This window comes from Penicillium waksmanii (genome assembly GCF_028829765.1).
Source record: "Penicillium waksmanii strain IBT 27052 chromosome Unknown utg000004l:1.0-5674109.0:1.0-5678898.0, whole genome shotgun sequence".
In the NCBI taxonomy this organism is placed as follows: domain Eukaryota; kingdom Fungi; phylum Ascomycota; class Eurotiomycetes; order Eurotiales; family Aspergillaceae; genus Penicillium; species Penicillium waksmanii.
The window spans coordinates 4,465,749-4,485,340 of record NW_026643251.1 but is presented as its reverse complement, the minus strand read 5'-3'; the positions used below and the strand labels follow the sequence as shown (position 1 = coordinate 4,485,340).

The window sequence follows — 19,592 nt, the reverse complement described above, 5'->3', positions numbered from 1 at the left end:
GAAGACACCAGGTCCTTCGAAAAGTAGCGACAAACCCCAAAAGTGTTTCGGCGTCTTGCACATATTCTTCGTGCGCCTCTTTATCTCGCCCACATAGAACTCATTCGACGGAGCATCTGCTTTTGCGTTGGTTCTCGACTCCGCTAATACTACCCTAAATCCTACGCCGCTGGCTTCTTCGGCTTTCGACCTGCTTCTTCACCGCCATCTCGACTTGACCCGATCCCACCCTTCACTTCGACATCATACCGCTTTGCATTCGATTTCGGTCCTCAGGACCGGAGTCGAAACCAGCCATTTTTTTCTTCTTGTTCTAAAAATTGCATACCCCCCTTTTCTCTCTTTGTCGCCCCAGTCCCCTGGGTCGTCATATGCATTTGTTCTCATTTTCCACATAGCATTGCAAGAGCGAGCCTGATTTTGATTTCTATTTGTGATTGTCATCTGCATTGTTCTCATTTACCCCAACACACATCTTCGATTCGCATTTCCTGTCGTCGGGGTACTCTTCGGGGCCTATACGACACCCTTTTTTTTACTGCTGCGCGCCCGTCGGCGCTGCGCATTTGCATCCACCAACACCCAACTCCTCACGATCTTTTACAACAAACCCCTGCCTCGCCCCTGTCACATCACCACCCATCCTCAGAAGAAAAAGCCTTTAATGTGTCTAGCCTGTATCCCACTCAATCAAGGGCTCTGCACTATCCTTGCCTCAGTACCCTCGGACCTATATACAAGCGTTGCGGATGGAAATGGCTGATAGAAACGGCACCACACAAAAAAAGCAAAAAAAGAGCGAAAACCATGCAAAAACAAAGTTGCGGTCTCCCGGGGATTCATAACCGGGACCTGAGATTGATATTATCCCTCCCCTACCCATTGTTTGTGTACCTAGCCGATCAGCCCGTTTCTTGTCCGCCTTTCACTAGGCGAGTCAGTGGACTTGTGCTGTGATATTTACTGTGTGGACTGATACTGCCACACGGCCCACGAATGATATCCTGTTCTGTGGAACTTCTTTTTCCAAAAACGTAAACCACGTAACTCGGTTGTAGACGAGACGGGCTCCCTTATGGTCTTCTTTTGGTATACTTGGCTAAAATAAGTTTCAGGTCCCTTTACTATTACTCTAGCCATCGCGTAAAATTGTTGATGCTTAAGTTGAAGATTTTTATTCTAGTTCAAGGTTGAGAGGCAATCCACCTGGCTTACTTGGATCAGTCAGGTACTGCTCAGGTGGTAAGCCACCTACTAGGTAGTACCTCTAGTAAGCAGGCTCGATGGATTTCCAAGATTTACAATAGTCGCAAACGTATTCCAAGTTCTCGAGGTCCAAGGTATCTTCTCGCCGTGCGTTCAGTGAATCCGACCTCGGGAGTCGTCAACTCCCGAAATATATCATACCTACCTCGAACTTGAACACTCCTAGGCACCCAGAAACGCACCCTGAATGCCCAGTTGCGCGACGATAAATACAGGATAAATTTAAAATTGTTTATCGTTCGGCATTCCGGTTGACGTCTAATAATGCCGGTAACAATTCCAAGCTTTGCCAAGCTCAGTCATGGGAACCGATATGACGGGAAGTAAGAATGCTGTTTACATACTAATATAGAAATTCAATATGAGGTAATTATCAGCAATGTGTATTCATGTTAGCAATGAGTAGTCGGTCCATCTCAAGAGAGAGAGAGAGGAACATGAATGGAGAGTTGAGCCTGGGATCCTGGCCATGGCTTCTTCTCAAACAGATTTGAAGTGCCTGATCCCAGCTCAGGACCTAGCAACTCGCCTGAAATTGGCAATGATACCACGAAGATACATATTATGGATAGGACCTCGTATAAATATCACCACAATAATAAGTTCGAACTATACTACCCCAATAAATAATCATTCGACTTGCAAGCGAAATTGGAAGATGATGTTTCGTGTACGTAGATGCTCCATTCCACAGTAAAAGCAATTAGATAGTCAGAGCCAGTAGGTCACTGTGACAGTCTCCACGTCTCGGCTGCGAAGATTCCTAGAATTACCCCGTCAAACTTCCCATTAAGTAACACCATCGGGACACTAGTGAATTTTTAGCAATCATGAGATCACAACCCCCCAAAATTACGCTATTTTTTTCGCAGAGTCCACACATATAGGCATATTATTTAGCTTGCAGCTAGGGACCCCAAAGGAAGATGTAGCTTCTGCTAGGCTCGATCCTGCAAATGCTTGCAACAGGACTGTAAATTTGATCCTTCCGAGTATCGCAATATGTGCAATTTCAATTACACCCAGATTCTTCAGTTTCATTATATCCGTACGTATTGTTTACTTCTTCTTTCAGCTCTTTCAGCAAGTATATCCAACGTTGATGTGGATCTTCCTCAACCATGGATCAGCTTCCAACCCGCAATGGCAACCAATCATCACACCGCTCATCCAGGAACCAAAGTTCGAAACTAGAAAGGATCCGTGCATCATCTTACCTTTGTCCAGAGCACGACGAACTCATAAACCAAACACCGGGGCATACACAGATAGAAGCAAAAATAGGAGAGAACTTGAAAGTATCGGAAGAAAATATTGAATTTTAAGTTAAATTCAAATGAGTAATCCAATTTGGATCAAAGTTAAGACATAATAAGAATATAAATATCGCTCATTTGCAGAATTTCAAAACCCGATTAACCCACGCTATGCATCGCAACCTCAAGAGAGGTTTAAAAATAATTGTAAAGGACAGATGGGGGAGTCTCCGGCAGTAAGAGAAAACCCGAGCGCTTACCCCGCAGAATCACGAATTCTGCAAGGAATATGCGCGAAAAAGGAATATGACACGTGTAAGCCTTTCCGAGGTCGAGCTGACCGACTCGATGAAAGAGAGATAAGAAGTGGGGTGTAAGGGGGTGAGGTATGACAGGGAAGATGGAGAGATTGGGGTGAGAAGGTCACCACGAGAAAATAGGTGAGAGTGGAGAGTGGAGAGGTCCAAGGAGTGAGAAAGTCGGGGGGATGTGGTCGAAGACGAGAAGGGAAAGAGAAGAGGGCCTAGAAAAAGAAAGGAAAAGACACAGATAACGCCGAATAGCCCAGAACTCTGCAGAATAATGGTACAAGGGTGCACAGCAGAAGCTAGGGGAGCAGAGGGAGTGGATCCTCCCTGCTGCTTTCCCCAGCCAAAAAATCCGGGGCAGAACTTCCAGCCAAAGAGTGTGGCAAAAGGCAAAAAAAGAGTACATAGCAAGCAGTTGAGTTGGCAATGGCAAATATCTCCCCTCCCACCCCTTTCAACCCCCCAAAAAGGGACCACAGGGCCCAGGCCATAATCGATGGGATCTGAGGGTCAGGGGTGATCGGTGATCGCGGTTGAAGCGGTGACGAAAGGACCCATCCCTTCTTAGCCTCGAATTGGTAACGACCCAATTTAAGACTAAGAAGCGAGAAAAGGGGGCAGGGAAACAGAGACACGGACAAGTCTCGGGGACATTTTGTTCGAGACAATCAGTCGTCGCCTCACTTTTCGTTTTCGCGGGTTGTCGCTTTTTTGATCGTTTGGCTCAGCCGCGCGGATAAAAATAGCTGGGGATGGGAAACAGGTGCCAAAGCCAAATTTTGCCTTTCTCGTACTCTTTTTGCCGGATGTTTGTACCCCGGGTAGAAGTAGGCCTACTTCCAGCGTTGCTTGTCCCAGTCCGATGGCCGGGTCTCGTCGTAGATTTGGCCACCTTTATTGTGTACAACGACCGTAGGTTTGCGAACGGGATTGGCGGCTGGGGGCGCATCTGCATTAGCCGGGCTCAATCTGGAGATCGGGAACAGGGGGGGTGCCCTCCGCCAAAAACGAATGGGGAGGAATCAGGGTGTGTTCAGCGCTGGATCGGCATACCTCGGGCTTCCGTTGCGATGACTTGGTCACCACTACTGCCTCTGCTGGCTAGAGTAGAATTTGAGTCGTTGTTGACCTTGTGCGGCATGATGATGGAAAAGGGAAAAAGAAGAAAGGAAGAAGGCGCGCCGCAAAGACGATGACGCTTGAGACCGAGAAGTTGAGCTGGAGCTAAGCTGTAGTATGGGCTGATCGGTCTCGAAGGGCAAACAGTGTTGAACTGCGCGCAACGAGATCTATAAATTTGACGTTGAAAGAAGTATAAGACAAGGTAGAAAGAAAGGCGGGTGGTGTGATGGATTAGAGATTATATAGAGTGATTTGGCAGCGGAAGAAGATGAGAAGCAGCCAGCTTTTGTATACCCCAGGCCATTCCCTGATCTACGACTCTGGGGAACCGTATCGTCGCCAGGGAGCTTCGACTTCCACGGGAATGGATCGCCCCCTGACGCATCCTGTGCCTGGTATTACGGCGTCTGGCCTGAATGATTGGCCTTAACCCCCAGCCAAAAGCAGGGCAGCCAGTCAGCGCGTCGCGGGCCATACGCGGTGGACTCGTCGTACGCGGTGGACCCAATAATGATGAGTCAGCCATTCCTCTCTCCAAGAATAGCCAAGAGGCAGGCTGAATGGTGAGTGGTGACTGGCAGGAGGTAAATGGCGCCAGGGCTCAGCAGGGAGACGAGGATTCCTCAACCTCACCGCTGAGGGAACGAGCCGTGCAGGGGGATGCTCTCGGTTGCGCGGCAAAATGACGGTGATGTCAATGAACCAGGGGCATCGCCGTGATGTCGGTGAAGCTTCCCTTTCCCCCCTGGTCCACTCTGGTCCAGATTCCCCTGGCCGAATCATTGAGATCCATCCTGATCCATCTTTGAGTTGATCATTTGCGGTTATAGCGTGGCCTCGCCAATCGCTGCTCCCGTGGGCCCTGGTCGATCACTTGTTCCGTCTGTGAACACTTGTATTGAGCTCCTGCAGTATACCCATCCGCCCCGAAAGAAGTATAGTTGATCATGCATTCAGACTGTACTCTGTACTCCGTAATGTCTGGCGAGATGCACCGCTGCGTCACTCCAGCCTCCAGACCGATTCATCAGCGGAGCCATTTTGCTATTGCTTGGGCACGAAAGACATCACGGGGAGCAGATAGGTCATTTTCCTTTCCCCGGCAACCGCAAGCCCCCCCCAACAGGAATGACAATGAGGCTTTGAGGCGTGTAACAGTGTATCGAGACTTTAGAAAACAAATCGGACAAACTTCTATAGATTCCAGACCCGCTTCAACGTACTTGGCCACCGCCCTGCCGCTTCATCCGTTCCTCCCATCCATTCATACTCCGCCGGATTCCAAGCGTCCGCCGTGCTGGCGCCGAGGTTTGCTGGCGTACCATTGACATCGTCGTGGTATGAAACGTCACCGACTCAATGCCCTGTCCATTCTGCCTACTTTGGGTACTCTGACTTTCCGGGGTGGAGCTTTCCTGTTTCACCTCACCTGACCAAGACCTTGTCTCCGCTGTGTTGTCTCCATTGGATTGTTGTGCTTGCATCCTACCCGGCTTGATTACAGGTCGTGAGGGAGCCGCCAGCCACGTATAGTTGTTGGGCTCAGAAGGTTCTAGCGCTGGCCGTGTTGGATGAAGCGGCCGAGGCTGAAGGCGATGAGAAGAAAGGGTAGGCGGAACAAAATCGGAACTGGGTCGGTTACTTTGGGATGTCATGTGGTTCATTTGTGTCGGCTGAGGTGGCGGACGAGTGGTTGGGGCAGGCTGCTCTCTTTTTTGGGAGGATCCTGGACCGCCAAAGAAGTTGGAAATACTGGCCTGAGTAAGGCCATCTTTGGCACTGGCGCTCTTCCCTTTAGTTGCAGAGATTGGTTCCTTGACAAGATTGGGTTTATCCTCCGTAATGGCCTCCTGACTGGCAGCTGAGCTCGCAGCATAATCCCGAGCAGATGAAAAGCCGGATGACATGGTTGTAGGGGCAATGAAGTTCGATGAGTTACTCATGTTGTAGATGTTAGCTGACATGAATGTCGTCGAGGTAGACTGGTTGCCCTCAGCTCGCCGTCGTTTAGGACATGGCCCTTCAGCGGAGTTGTCGCCTTTGTCCCATTGACTATCGAGATCTCGTTTCTCCTCTCCTTCGGCCGTCCACTTATCATCAAGTGTCGACGGAAGCGTATCGAGCGTTTTGTACATGTCCTCTGGCGATGGCCGCGGACGCCGCAGGATATCAGCGATCGAATATACCACTTTCTCGTGCAAGTTGGGTCCCTTGGGACGAAACCGGGTCGTCGTGACTTTGGGCGGAAGGAATGGCGTCAGCGTGGTGGATGCGTCCTCTCCTTCTCCAATTCGTGGCTGTCGCAGAGGAAGACTGAGATACAATAGAGCTTGTGCTCGCGTCATCGCAACATAGAGAAGACGTCTTTCTTCATCAATCACCTCAGCCCGCGAGTGTGGAATACTCCCATTGTACACAGCTGGTATAAAAACAACAGGCCACTCTAGGCCTTTTGCCGCGTGTATTGTGGAAATTGTGACAGTCTCTGGTGGTTGCTCACCCTCTTTGCCCTCGTTTTGGGTTTGTGCCTCCGTAGAAAGAGCGACATTGGCCAAAAATCGAGACAGAGCCTCGTCCCCCAAGTGCATCGCTGACTGCTCAATGCCTTCGATCTCAGGTAAATCGTTCTCCTTGTCCGCATCCTCGCCTGAAAGTGCGGTCTCGTTGGCTTGACCCATCAATTCTCTCACGTTCGCCCAGCGCCCGTCTTCGTCCAGGGGATAGGTTCTCATAAGATACTCCTGGAATGAGAGATTTTCTGTGATGTATTCGAGAAGTACACGCGGGGCGGAAGCGTCTTGACAGTCCTGCAATTTTTGCCTCGAGGCGTCGATAAGCTTCACTAGTGAACACAGTCCTAGCTCAGCCGCCTTTTGAAGCTTCTTTTCAGTCGATCGACGGCCCTGAATAACATCTTTCAGGAATGACCACAAAGGAACTTTAGCCTTATCGGCACCAGTTGTCAACTGTTTTATAGTCTCATCGCCAATTCTGCGTGGTGGCACATTGATGATGCCGAGCAAGGCATCTGTATGGCCCGTATTGCTCACGACTCGGAGATAATTGAGGAGTGTCTTGACTTCTGTCCGATCGAAGAACTTCCGGCCTCCCACCATTTTGTAGGGAATACCAGCTCGTCCAAATGCCGTCTCAATACGCGTCGACAGGGAAGCTGACCGGAGTAACACTGCAATGTCAGACATCCGCACAAGACCACCTGTCATTGCAACACATCGCTTGATTTCGAGAACCATCCAGAGGGCTTCGGCATTGGCAGTAGGAAGTTTTCTGAGCACAGGCAGAGTGCCGAAGGAATGGGTAGGTTGCAGCTTTTTGTCGGGCCGCGAGGTATCCTGCTCAATCACTTCCTGGGCAGAGTTGAGAATTGAAGCTGAAGAGCGATAGTTCGACTCGAGGAAGATAGTCCTCGTGTTTGTGTACCGCCGCTGCATCCGCCTCAGGTTTTGGATCTCCGCCGACCGAAAACCATAGATACTTTGATCTGGATCTCCGACAATAGTAATTCGTCGGTGTTTCGCCGCGAAAAGGTTCATCAACTCATACTGGATGATATTCGTATCTTGAAACTCATCCACTAAAACCGCTTGCACGTTGGATACGCACTCTGGGTGCTCTCTGAGGAGGTCACTGCATCGCACGAGTAGATCGTCATAGTCGAGAAGATTCGAAGCTTTCAGTGCAGCATCGTAAGAACGGTATATATCCACCAGCTCCATTTCCTCTGCCTTGACTTGACCTTCTAGTGCATCAGGAGTGAGCCCATGGGCTTTATGGCGTGAAATGCGCCCTTGGGCAGCCTTGACTTCCATGCTAGAATTCAAACGTTTGATGATTCTCTGGTAAAAAATGTTTCGTTAGTAGACAGTCTCAAATTCGAATATATGCAAACTCACTCGAAGGATTCCTCGAGTGTCGTCCGAATCCGCAATGCCAAATCCCTTTGGGAGACCAATCTTGTAGCCATACTTGCACAAATAGCGCCGACAGATCGAATGAAAAGTACCCAAAATAAGCCGCGATTCTGATTGTGCGCCGATTAATTTCGCAAGACGCTCGCGCATCTCTCGACTTGCTTTGATGGTAAAAGTGCAACAGATGACGTCTTGTGGTAAGTATCCATGATGTGAGAGCAGATACGCGACGCGTGCGGTTAATGTCTTGGTTTTGCCAGAGCCTGGTGGCGCGAGCACCTGCAAAATAGGTGCATCAGAGGTGACTGCTTCAAGCTGGGCATGATTGAGGCCATCGAGAATAGAATCCATGGCATTCGAGATCTCTGGGATCTTGGTTGGTTCCGAGCGGTTTTGCCTTGGCGAGTGTGACGCGAATGAGGCGCGATGTCATGTGATTTACATACATACATACATACATGACTAGCAACTTCAAGGTCGACTGTGAAAAATTAAGATAGCTTCTAAGGTTTATTTGGCCTTGAATGATAATGTTCTCTATTTAAAGGAAAATGCTTTCTCTGTTTTGGTGGGCTCCATAATGAAGTCCGAGTCGGGGATGCAGAAAGCCGAACGGCCAGTCGACATACTACGCTATGCCTAGCTATAGAATGGGCGTTGAAGTTTCGAGATAATTATATTCATGAAAGCTTGAACATCTCCAAGTAAAACAATTAGTATGCATTGACTATCACAAGCCTAGTACTCCAGCCACGTCCGCCCATGCAAGAGAGTATGAAAAGGCTAAGTCGAGTAACAATGTATGTACAAGAGGGGGAATTGATCACTCGACAGCCTGGGTATCACGCCAACATCAACACAAAATCAAAATCAAGCTTAGCTGAAGATTCCCAAGGGAAGACTGGCAGCTACTTCAAAGTTGGGCACATTGACCACTTCGGCGATCTGAAGGTCTGCGGCAACACTGGCCAGAATGTATGCCTCACTTCGAGTAAGTCCCTTGGTCGAGACTAACCACTGAATAAGGCTGCGGGTGGCACTCTTCGCGGCCTGGTATAGGTCTGGCGACACACCCAGAGCACCGTAGGTACCGAGATCGGGGAGCGGGTTTGGTATTTGGGAGCGAGGAGGAGTCTGGTATTGGGGTGCGGTCACCCAGGGCTGGTTCTTGCAAAGCTCGAAACGAAGGGTAGCCTTGATGGGGGTCTCAATCGCGGTACCACAGACTTCACCGTGGCCCTGGGCGGCGTGGCCGTCACCACAGCTGAAGAAGGCACCGGCGGTTTGAACGGGGAGATAGACGGTTGAGCCAACGCTCAGTTCGCGGCAATCCATGTTGCCACCTGCGTGGGTGGGAGGCACGGTCGACAACTCGGAGTCATCGGCTGGGGCGAGTCCCATGCATCCGAGGAATGGACGAAGGGGAATACGCATGTTATTAAACTGTGCGTAGCCCTTCTCACGGTCGAGTGACCAGATCTTGATCTCGGGTTCCAGGTAGTCCTCCGCCAGCAGACCAAAGCCGGGGATGATGGCGGACCAACCCCAGTCGGCAACTTCGAGGTTCAAGATCTCAACCTTGAGGACATCACCAGGCTGGGCGTCTTTCACGTAGATCGGACCGAAGACAGGGTTGGCAATGCCGAGGTCCAGCGTTTTGATGGCTGAGGCATCCGAGCTGGGGGTGAGTTGACCATTGCTGCTGTCGATGGCATCAAAGCTAACGGTCTCACCGGAAGAGACGGTCAACTTGGGTTCGATTTTCCGAGACCATTTCACATGGCCACAATCGCGTCCAACATGGAAGTTCTTCCATTCGGTAGAAGACATGGCGTTTGTTTGAGTTTGGGTCTGTGTTGAACTCATAGTCGGCGAACCCCAGGCAGCGCAGAGCAGAGAGGGCACCTAGTAGGGTACTATGGAAATATTTGTAGGAGTGGGGTTGTGTGTGTGTGTGTGTGTGTGTACTGAAAAGTCGAAGGACGATGAAACAATCGAAAAAGGGAGAGCCAGGGAATTTGAAGTATTCGTACTGGGATCCTCTTCCAGATGTACGGTTAGGGAAGGTGGTTAGTGCCGGATCTTACTCAAGCTTGTTTGCAAGGTGACTCCACTCTTGGGAACCGATTTCTCTGGCCTGCCTAAACGGGAATGACAGGTCACGAATAGGACGAGTGTGCGCCCCTGGGAGAGTCAATCTCGTGAAATCGAATCCGCGCATCGGCACAGACGCAAAATCAACCCGGGGAGGAGAAGGAGAGAAGAGGGAGAAGAGGGAGAGGGGGAAAAGTGGCGGGCCACCCCGACGGGAGCGAAGGGACCTCTCTTATCCGCCGACTAGTAAGTACATCCTCCGTAGTACGAGTACTCGTAGTATTCACTAACCCTGTCCAGCGGGGTCTCTACTGTCTAACCGAATGGTTCAAGAATGGCTTGTTGGAGAGATTTGGAGTATTTTATGGAGTATGTATGGAGTACTAGTTGGGATGGTGGCATCAAGATCATAACACCTACGTAACACTGTAGTACTGTAGTACCAATTACTACCAACTTGAAGTATTTAGACTCTTAGACACCCCTAAAACACTCTAGAGCACTCTAGAAGCAGTGGGCTAGGATCCATCGCTATTGCTCGGAAAGTCCGAACGACCTCCCTCTTAAGGACACGAGGATGATACGAGCAAACCCAAAGCACGCCACCGCGATCGAGATGAGATTCCCTTAGGGGCAAGCTGGCCGATACAATCCACTGGATTTCGCCGAGCGGGACAATCCAAGTGGACCGCAGAAAAGCCTATGATTCAATCCTATTCGTCAAACCTGAATGTATAACTTATGCGCAACAGCAATCCAGAAAATTCTGTCCCTGGCCCCGATCCGCCACAGAAACCACCTTCTTGATTCGGTAAGGATGGAGCCAATCCTCACCGCTGACTGGCCACAACCTCGCTGCATAACACAATCCCCCCGGGGTGGACCTTTTTCTTTTTGGGGACTTTTCGACCCATTTATTTTCCTTTTCTTTTCTTTGCTTTTCTACTATTTTTGAAAGAGGGAAAGAGGTTAAACGCCTCGATCCATTTGGAGAGGGCTCTGTTTGTTTTAGTAGTTCCCATCCCATGGGATGCTCAAGATCTCTCTTATCTCCTGAGATGAGGCTCCCATCAGCTGAACTGTCCATCCAACAATACGACAATACAGGTGGAATTGTCGCTCTGCGGGTGATTGGCACTATTGGTGGCGATATCCTGTGCAATATCGCCCGCTCGCATCCCCCGCATCGCCAACTTCATCACATGTTGAATCAAAGCCCCATCGTCGGCCTGGTTACTGACCCCATCCGACACGATTACCAACAAATAGCGTCGGTTCGATTGCAATTTCCGCCGTGAGGTATATGGGTCGTTGGATACAAAGTCTCCTTGGGTAGGCTTCGATGACGAGGAGGCGCGTCGGTCGCGGAGCATCGAGTTATCATCCTCCGCACTGTTCACCGGCGTTTTGTACTGCAGGTCGCCTAGCGCGCGGGACATGTTCAGGGATCCTACCTGGCCGCTCATGCATTCCAGGAATTAGCCCTCTTAGCCCCCGAGTCTAATCAATGCAGGCATCCTCTTACCGACCCGCGGGACACCGCTCCTCATCTCCACGCTACCTCCAGCCTCTTTGATTCGGGCTCGTTCACTAGGCGTCTCGGGCTTATGTGCCTCTGTGATTCGTCGCTAACCCAACCAATGCATTGTTGCTATCAGCCTTCCTTGTCTAGTGGAGAGAGAGGGAGGGGGACGGAGAAGAGGGGGTGAACACCCACGATATGATACGGGCACTCCGTCTTCGGATCCCGCTCAGCCAAGAGAACATGCGAATCGCCCAAGTTAGACACCACTAGCTCGCCTGCAGTAAGGTTAATCAAACAGATGGCTGCGGTCGACCCAGACAACGCAGGCTCCGCGCTGTCGTGCTTGAAGCTTTCCAGCAACAGGCCATCCTCGTCGGCGAGAGCCGCCTTCAGGGCCCCGGCGTAGTCGCCTTGTTCGAATTCAGGTCTCTGAGCAAGTAAGCGGTGCAGCTGCTTGCTTGCGTGGTCTGCAACCAGTCCGGAACCACTACAGCGTCCGATTAGGAAGGTGCCTGTGGGGGAGGGGTAGAGAAGTGGAAATGGCAGGTGTCTCACTGTCCATCGTAAATGGCGAAGAACGCCAGCTTGTCTTGAGTCTCGGCGGGGAACTGTTCCGGGCGGATTACAGTATAGTAATCCTCCTGACGATCTCGACTCCCTTGTGCCTGCAATGGTCAGTCGCCTGTTTAGATCGACAGGGGCCTTCGCATTCAATTTCGATATACCTGGCCAACTCCGGCATCGAAAAGCGTCACCGCATCCGAGCTAGACATGAGCGCGGTCTGAAACATCTGATCCTGAGTGCTCAGTGTGCGAAAACCATCCTGCAGTAGGTAGCACTGGTTATTTTGAAGGATCAAGACCTCCCTGACCTTCCTTTGACTCACGCCTGAGTGACCGACAGCTGGGCAGTGATGCTAGGCTGACATCATGTTATTTGCCATGCGCACATTCAAGATAGTATCTGTAGTTCAGAACCTCACGATAAGTGATGAGAAGCCAGTTCAATTCCCTGTCCAGGTGAGCGCTGTAAAGTTGATCGGTCTTGGTGGTGTTTAATAATGGCTCGACGGCCATACTTCAGGTTATACTACAAGTACATAAATGCGCATATTAATACTACTAGAAGTATAACACCAACTAAATCAATCGGGTCAAAATCCACCCAAAATGGCAATCCAAGCAGAAATAAATTCCGATAGATAATTAAGCTGTAAGTTAACATAAAGATGACTGCATGTCGCGTTGATATCAATCTGGTGCGATGCCCAGGCGATCTCGATCGGAGCGCACGGGCCACCCAAATACTTTGAGCGAATCTGCAGAGACCTGACGATAATCGATAGATAATCCCGAACATCACACGACTCCCTCACCTATCCTCTCCCCGTTTCCCCCTGTCAAGTCCAGATCGGACTGAGTAGGAATGGGGTCTCTCTTCGCAACCGCCGGATCCATATTCTCTCGTTATACCGGCCGTTCTTCAGCCCAACCCTCGACCCCTTCTGCCCCGCCGGACTCGAGATCCGAGGATTCCTCCGTAACTGCTGTCAACGATGCACCGGCGAGTCACGACGGAGATTACCCGAACCTGCCTTCGATAGAGACCGAGGAAGAATCCCCCCCAGACTACACCCAAGGCATCGGCATCGAGTGCGCCGCCTCCCGTCCTTGCAGTTCCAACACTGAACCTGAACGGGGATAGCAACGACAATGACACATCTAACAACGCAACCTCGTCGGCTAAAGGCCTCAGCGGGGCGCCGAAACAGACTATTTACTCAGAGTCCAGCAATAGATCTGCCATGAACACATCTCAGGAGCCGCTCATGCCATCTCCAGCGTCCTCAGCCAAGCAACAAACACCCTCTGCAACACCCCGAACAAACACATCTTCAATGATGCCTCCACCTTCAGTCCCCCGTCTGCGGCCAACCGGCAGCCAACCCACAAACCAACTCCAACCCCCTCGACTAAGCGCCGGCAGTTCCCTCCGCCCACCTCCATCCGCAGCAGCTAGCCTGCGCGCCCCACAGAGCAACGGCGGAAGTCGTCTCAGCAATAGCACCCTCGCCCCGGTCCAGGTCAAGAAATCCTCCGCATCGCGCAAAGTCGTGCTTGACCCCGGATTCTCGCCCCTGGACTGGGCAGCGCTCGCTGCCAATCCCAAAAACCAACTCCGAGGTGCGAACATGCCACCCGGGTATATGCGCGTCACCCCGTCGATGCTGAAGGTACATAATGGGCGGAAGGGTCGCGACGCCTGGACCTCGTACCAAGGGAAGGTCTATAATATACAACCTTATGTGCCCTACCACCCGGGTGGGAAGGGCGAACTCCTCCGCGGCGCGGGGAAGGACTCCGCTCAACTGTTTCAGGAGATTCACCCGTGGGTCAACTGGGATGGGATTCTAAGTGAGTGTCTCGTTGGGATTCTTGTTTCGGAGAATGATGGCCAGGCGGAGAATGCGCTCGATGCGATGGACTAATAGAGCTGCTTGGTCATGTCTCTGAGATGACCCGTACATACCGACATTTGCTCGTTCTATGGCCCCATGTACACATATTTGCATTGTTTTTATGAACTAGAAGAGATACCCTTCCTATCGACGAATGGCATGACATTGAAAATTGGATCCAAACTGAATTTGTTCAGGGTATATGTTGATTTTATATCTATGCCGCAGCAATATACCTTCTCGCAGGACATTTACATAGCAAATGGTCAACCTTGATGTCAGAGCTTACAGCTCATCCTTGTCAACGCCATCAATGCCGACCAACTCGGTCTCGAAGATCAGAGTCGCGCCGCCGGGAATGGGACCGACACCACGGTCACCGTAGCCGAACTCAGGAGGGATGGTAAGAGTACGCTTCTCACCAATGCACATATCCAAAAGACCCTGGTCCCATCTAGAAATAGGCAGAAAGTTAGCGCACTTGAACCATTTTACAGATAGAAGTAAAGGTTTCCGGAATTCCTAGCAAAAAGAATACCCAGCAACGAGCAGCTGCGAAGGGAATCCATTGCACCGCTAGGAATTATCCATTCAGCTCCCATCATTGGGTGTAAACCTACCCCTTGATAACACGACCAGTACCGAGCTTGAAGCTCAGAGGAGAGTTGCGCTTATAGCTAGAGTCGAACTCATTCCCGGTGTCTTGGAGGGTACCGCGGTAGTGCATGGAGACACCGTCGCCGTTTTGTGTCTTGCGGGTACATTCGACCTTGTGGGTGGTTTCGATGCCTAACTCGGCGGCGCAGGCCAGGGAGGCGAGGGAGAGAAAGATGCTGGCGAGACGCATAGTGGTAGGTATTGAGTAGGTTATTTGAGAGGAATTGAAGGGACGTTGATTGAATTGGGGAGATGAGGAACGACCGAGGGGGAACTCGGGGGAGACCACGTTTGTCTGGCGGTGCGGAGCATGTGGGCCTGCGCCTGGTGGGGCCGCTCAGTAATGAATGTACATAGGCCGTGAGTTGGGTAGGACGGATTCCTTGATGTTGGATTGGATAGAATGGAAATTGTCGCCGGCTTTTTCTTGAGATGTGTCCTTGACTTGTGGAATACAAAGCGATTCAGGATCGTATCTTAAATAGTGGTTGTCGAGGTAACGGCTCCATGTCCCGTATGTTTAGGTCCACACTAATCTTACTCTACAGTTAATCAGCTTTTTGATAGATGAGGATTCCCCCTATCTAGGTAGGGTAGTAGCGATATAACCTTTGATAGATCTAGAGAAGCAAGCGCTTCATTCATTCACCACCATCACCATCTTTCTTTTGGGCTGTGTCGGCGATCGTGACACCATCATCCGCATTCGCCTGCAGGTCATCCTCTCCCATGGCTTCGTCCCATCCATTCGCCACAAGATACACTCGAAACTGCTCATCGCGTATTCTCAGATCCTCGCCCGAGAGATCCGGTACGAAGAAATAGGTCACTAAGATCCCCACGATACCACAGATCGCTGCAATGATAAACGTCCATCTTTTGCCAAGATGGGTCGCGATGGGCTGGAAGGCCTGCGTTCCGATCGCTGCACCTGTCTTGCCAATAGCCGCTGAGAGTCCGTAGCATGTACCGCGCACGCCAGTGGCATACGCCTCAGATGACAAAAGGCCAAGCATATTCCCTGGACCAAAGTTGCCGCAACTTTGCATGAGCCCGTAGAAGACGACGAAGAGCGGAATTATCTTTGTGATCTTGTCATATGAGCTTCCAATAATCAGGCCAAATATCAAGTAGCCGCCGAAGCCGATCATCATGATGTTTTTGCGCCCGACTCGGTTGCAGAGGAACGCACCGAGGAAGACGCCTGGCAGAGCGATTGCCCCAAGAAGGAGCTGCCATTCGCCTGTTGAGCGAACAGAACCAGCCTTTGTAGCCTCTGAGATGATAGTTCCAGAGAATACACCGTTTGGGAAGGTCACGAAGTCTAGAACACATCAGTAAGTGGTATCGTGAGTGAGGTGCGGGGAAAATTTACCATAAAGAAACCAAGCACCGCATGTTCCAATGAGAGCTTTCCAGTAATAGCGAAGAACAAGCAGATAAGGGACATGTTTCTTGATCGCTCCGCGGCGATATAAAGTCGAATTTAGCATGCGGATGCGGAAGTAGAAGACGGACAGTGGCCAGATACATCCGATACCGAAGCATACTCGCCATACAGTACTGTAGTGTGATTCATGGCACGCCATCAGAACGATCAAGAAGATTGATACCGCAAATGGTCCACCGAAGCTGAGAGGGAAGTTAGTCACCATGATGAATGCCGGCCCGCGATGCTTGGGTGTCAGCTCGTTGGCTGATTCAGAAGCCGAGGTCGAAGATGCTGGATACTCGCCGCCAGTACCTGAAAATAGCCATACGCGTTAGCGCTGGAGTATAATTTGAGAGCCTCAGTCAATGAATTGAGACTCACCGAATCCAACAACGCCACGGGCGACTGTCATCATCCAGAACATGCCGTTAATGGTAACTCCATGAGATGCAGTAGCAAGGATGCCCCCAACGACAATCATAGCAGTGGTGAACACGATGGCAGTCTTGCGACCAAGATAGTCACATGTTATACTGGAGAACGCGCATTATTGACTCCCGCCTATGAACTGTAGGAACCAACACGTACCCGATGACAATCTGACCGATGATTTCGCCCACGAGCAGGGCGTTGGACACGCGCGTACTGACAGTCGAGGTATATTCCTTGGGATATTCTTTCTTGAGAAGGACATTTGCCATAGTCCTATGGCCAGCTGAGTATAAGTTGATGCTCAGGGTTCTCCCAGGTGGGTGTAAACTCACATCAGATTGTTCTGGTATCCATCGCTGATCAGGGCAAAGCCACTTGCGAACTAGGTCATGGACCATGAGTTTTATGCGAGAATAAGACAATATACAGCTGCTTGGGTGTTCCACTCACAATAGTAAACAGATCCGACAAGCTCTGCCGCTTCCTCGAGACCTCACGCGAGGGATCGGCGGTATGGGAGCCGGTAGGCTCTAGAACCTCGGCAACAACGGATTTGCTCTCGGGTTGCACATCGTCGATAGCCATTCTTTTTGGAGGTGCCGTGACAGTCACGGGCTTAATAGGAGTGGACTTTTGTCAGGGAGGACGGAGTAGACGCGGCAACAAATGCTTGAAAGCTGCTGGAGGGGACAGAACGCGGGGTCACCGTTCAGGGGCGTTGTTGTAGTCCAAGCACTAGCCCTATAGCGCCAGGCAAAGCTTACCCTAGACCGGTCATTGTGTAACGTGGCTGTCATTGGACGCTGCCTTAGGAAGTGGCACATAACTACTATGTGCCACATGCGGCCGGTGGAGGTAATGATAGGCGGGTGGGGGCGGAAACAAAGATCTTATCTTTTGACTTGACCACTACCCAAGGTTACCCTAGGGCCTCCCCTAGGGTAGGGCTAGCGGGTGTGTCTGGAACTTTGAATAATTACTCCCAAAGGGTCACGTATTGTAGCTACTAATCAGAACATATTCGTTTATATGAGGCTTATATGAGGCTAAGTACAGTTTATATTCATAACGCCAGTCCTTCCCAAACGCCAAGTTGCTCCCACGGGTATCAATGCATGCATGGGGGATACATCATCACACTCCCCTCCGTTTTTGTGTACGCAATATCATAGGGGGGGAAAAAGATTCTTGATATCTCAAAAAGCCAACAAAATCAAAGTCATTAGGTTCATGCCCATTTACCTAGAACAGCCATGAGCGCAGCACCCATGCACAGCAGGGTGAAGGCTGCCAGCACGTCGCGGATTGGAGCCTGGCGCATCGAGTGGCTGAACATGAACTCGTGAGCCATCAATTCCACCAAGGCAGTGTAAATCAAAATACCGGCAGATATAGAGTCAAACACGCCGTTGACGATCAACGTTGTCCGGCCTTCGGGCGGGTAACTGTTGCGAACACCTAGGCCGATGGCAATTGCAATCGGAGTCGACAACCCAAAGGCCAGCCCCAGGAAGTACGGTGTGTGGCGCTTGGATCGCGGCCATGGAAGCATAGCGAGCCGGGACCCCAGTCCGAGACCTTCAAAGGTCTGGTGGAAAACCAGAACGATATACAAAGTGGTGAACTCGGCACCAGAGACCGCAAGGGTGAGACCGATAAAGACTGAGTGGAAGATAATACCGAATTCCAGGATGAAGATAGATGTCAGCTGGGCGGCATAATCTTCAATTGCAGAAACGTCTTTCTCCGAGTCGTCGGCGTCATGGTGTTCCCGGGAGTGACCAAGGTGATCCTCCCCGGGCATAATATGATTGTGGTGATGATGGCCCTTGTTCTCGCTGACTTCTTCCACCAGGGGAGGTGAGTCAATGTGGGTGTGAGTGTGACCTTCCTCATCATGGACATGGCCCGCACCAAAGCGGGAGAATCGCATGACCATAAGTTCAACGAAGAACAGGACAATGATAGTCATAAGAATTATACCCTCGACCCAACTGTATTCGGTAATTGGGCCGGTTAAGCAAGGGTTCTTTAATGATTCTTCGGCTGGAGCCAGAAGATGGATAAATGCAGTAGCAATGATAACGCCAGATCCGAAGAATTTGGCGACGAAAAAGATCCAGTTAGGGAATCCACTCTTTTTGCTCCAGCGACGAGCAAAGACGGGGAAGAGAGCACCGAATGATGACCCTATGAGGATGACGAAGATGGATGAGATCCGTAGCCCCATGCGGCCATCGAATTCGTTCCCGGTATCACAGGCATCTGCCTCCCGCTTAAAGAGGGTGTTGAGGGGTTCCATTTCCATGGTGACTGATAGCCGAGACGACAGGGATTCCTGGGCGTTTAATGAGCACCGAATAACCGAAGCCGCAATGAGCCGCGCGACAAGATCTCAAATCTCAGATCTCACAGGCAATCCGGGGCTGTGGACGTTGATTGCACCAGAATCGAGCACCTTGGGAGAAAAGAAAAACCAAGAGAAGATTTGGCAGGTCGATTGACGTAGAGGGGCACCCACGGGGGGGGGTTGGAAAGGATAGTGCTGGTTAGTTTTTGTGCGGGTGTCGCGCTGGACTGGCCGTAACCCCCCAAGGTCCTCGAGGTAGACGCACGGTGGTCCAATAAGGCGCAGAGGGGAACCGGGTTGGCCTGGCGAGATATTACGCTAAGGTAAGCGATGCAGACAATTCGATGCACGAAAAGTAACGGTCAGACAATGATGAGACTCTCTAGCGAGTCCACGTCGAAGCAGAGAACGGTGGTGGTGCTGGTGGTGGTGTTATACGGAGTAGACTTTGCGCAGACCGGAGCAAAATCTCGGCGGTTGTCGTTTTGGTCTCAAGTCCCACGCTGGCTGTAAAGGACAAAGGAGAACAGATCGATGACCTTCGTGCTCGGAAGCAATGCGGATTCACAAATTTTGACGTAAATCAAAATCTGCGGGAATCATAGCCGGTTCATCCCAGCGGGGGTCCCAGAGTGGGATCCATGGGGACCTTGTTGGCGGGAAGACGTCAAGATATGAAGTACCAGGTACTTCATATTTCTGACATTTTAGGTGCAAAATGAAGTACTAGATACTTCATATGAGGACCTTGGGGACGGT

At 50.8% G+C, this 19,592-nt stretch overlaps 8 protein-coding genes across 8 annotated transcripts; 1 reads left to right on the top strand and 7 right to left on the bottom strand.

Annotated features, from left to right (window-relative positions):
- Positions 1-3,663: 3,663 nt before the first annotated feature.
- N7481_004493 (uncharacterized protein) lies at positions 3,664-3,971 on the bottom strand (the record flags this gene model as incomplete). The annotated part of the gene is made up of 2 exons (XM_057263712.1): positions 3,664-3,767; positions 3,884-3,971. 2 exons carry the CDS (start codon positions 3,969-3,971, stop codon positions 3,664-3,666), a joined length of 192 nt encoding a protein of 63 aa, XP_057125373.1.
- Positions 3,972-5,166: 1,195 nt separating this feature from the next.
- N7481_004492 (ATP-dependent helicase) lies at positions 5,167-8,235 on the bottom strand (the record flags this gene model as incomplete). Its single annotated transcript, XM_057263711.1, has 2 exons — positions 5,167-7,809; positions 7,867-8,235. The coding sequence occupies 2 exons, from the start codon at positions 8,233-8,235 to the stop codon at positions 5,167-5,169; spliced, it is 3,012 nt and encodes a 1,003-aa protein (XP_057125372.1).
- A 525-nt stretch (positions 8,236-8,760) lies between these two features.
- On the bottom strand, positions 8,761-9,714 carry N7481_004491 (acetamidase/formamidase family protein; the record flags this gene model as incomplete). The annotated part of the gene is made up of 1 exon (XM_057263710.1): positions 8,761-9,714. One exon carries the CDS (start codon positions 9,712-9,714, stop codon positions 8,761-8,763), a length of 954 nt encoding a protein of 317 aa, XP_057125371.1.
- A 1,334-nt stretch (positions 9,715-11,048) lies between these two features.
- N7481_004490 (PP2C family serine/threonine-protein phosphatase) lies at positions 11,049-12,294 on the bottom strand (the record flags this gene model as incomplete). The annotated part of the gene is made up of 5 exons (XM_057263709.1): positions 11,049-11,428; positions 11,504-11,606; positions 11,696-11,990; positions 12,059-12,168; positions 12,229-12,294. 5 exons carry the CDS (start codon positions 12,292-12,294, stop codon positions 11,049-11,051), a joined length of 954 nt encoding a protein of 317 aa, XP_057125370.1.
- A 1,014-nt stretch (positions 12,295-13,308) lies between these two features.
- N7481_004489 (cytochrome b5-like heme/steroid binding domain-containing protein) lies at positions 13,309-13,992 on the top strand (the record flags this gene model as incomplete). Its single annotated transcript, XM_057263708.1, has 1 exon — positions 13,309-13,992. The coding sequence occupies one exon, from the start codon at positions 13,309-13,311 to the stop codon at positions 13,990-13,992; it is 684 nt and encodes a 227-aa protein (XP_057125369.1).
- A 255-nt stretch (positions 13,993-14,247) lies between these two features.
- On the bottom strand, positions 14,248-14,809 carry fkbp3 (peptidylprolyl isomerase family protein FPR2; the record flags this gene model as incomplete). Its single annotated transcript, XM_057263707.1, has 2 exons — positions 14,248-14,416; positions 14,583-14,809. 2 exons carry the CDS (start codon positions 14,807-14,809, stop codon positions 14,248-14,250), a joined length of 396 nt encoding a protein of 131 aa, XP_057125368.1.
- A 451-nt stretch (positions 14,810-15,260) lies between these two features.
- Positions 15,261-17,068, bottom strand: N7481_004487 (Glycerophosphoinositol permease 1; the record flags this gene model as incomplete). Its single annotated transcript, XM_057263706.1, has 6 exons — positions 15,261-15,943; positions 15,995-16,363; positions 16,433-16,584; positions 16,640-16,756; positions 16,816-16,865; positions 16,934-17,068. The coding sequence occupies 6 exons, from the start codon at positions 17,066-17,068 to the stop codon at positions 15,261-15,263; spliced, it is 1,506 nt and encodes a 501-aa protein (XP_057125367.1).
- Positions 17,069-17,711: 643 nt separating this feature from the next.
- On the bottom strand, positions 17,712-18,791 carry zrfB (low-affinity Zn(2+) transporter ZRT2; the record flags this gene model as incomplete). The annotated part of the gene is made up of 1 exon (XM_057263705.1): positions 17,712-18,791. The coding sequence occupies one exon, from the start codon at positions 18,789-18,791 to the stop codon at positions 17,712-17,714; it is 1,080 nt and encodes a 359-aa protein (XP_057125366.1).
- Between the last annotated feature and the right edge of the window lie 801 nt (positions 18,792-19,592).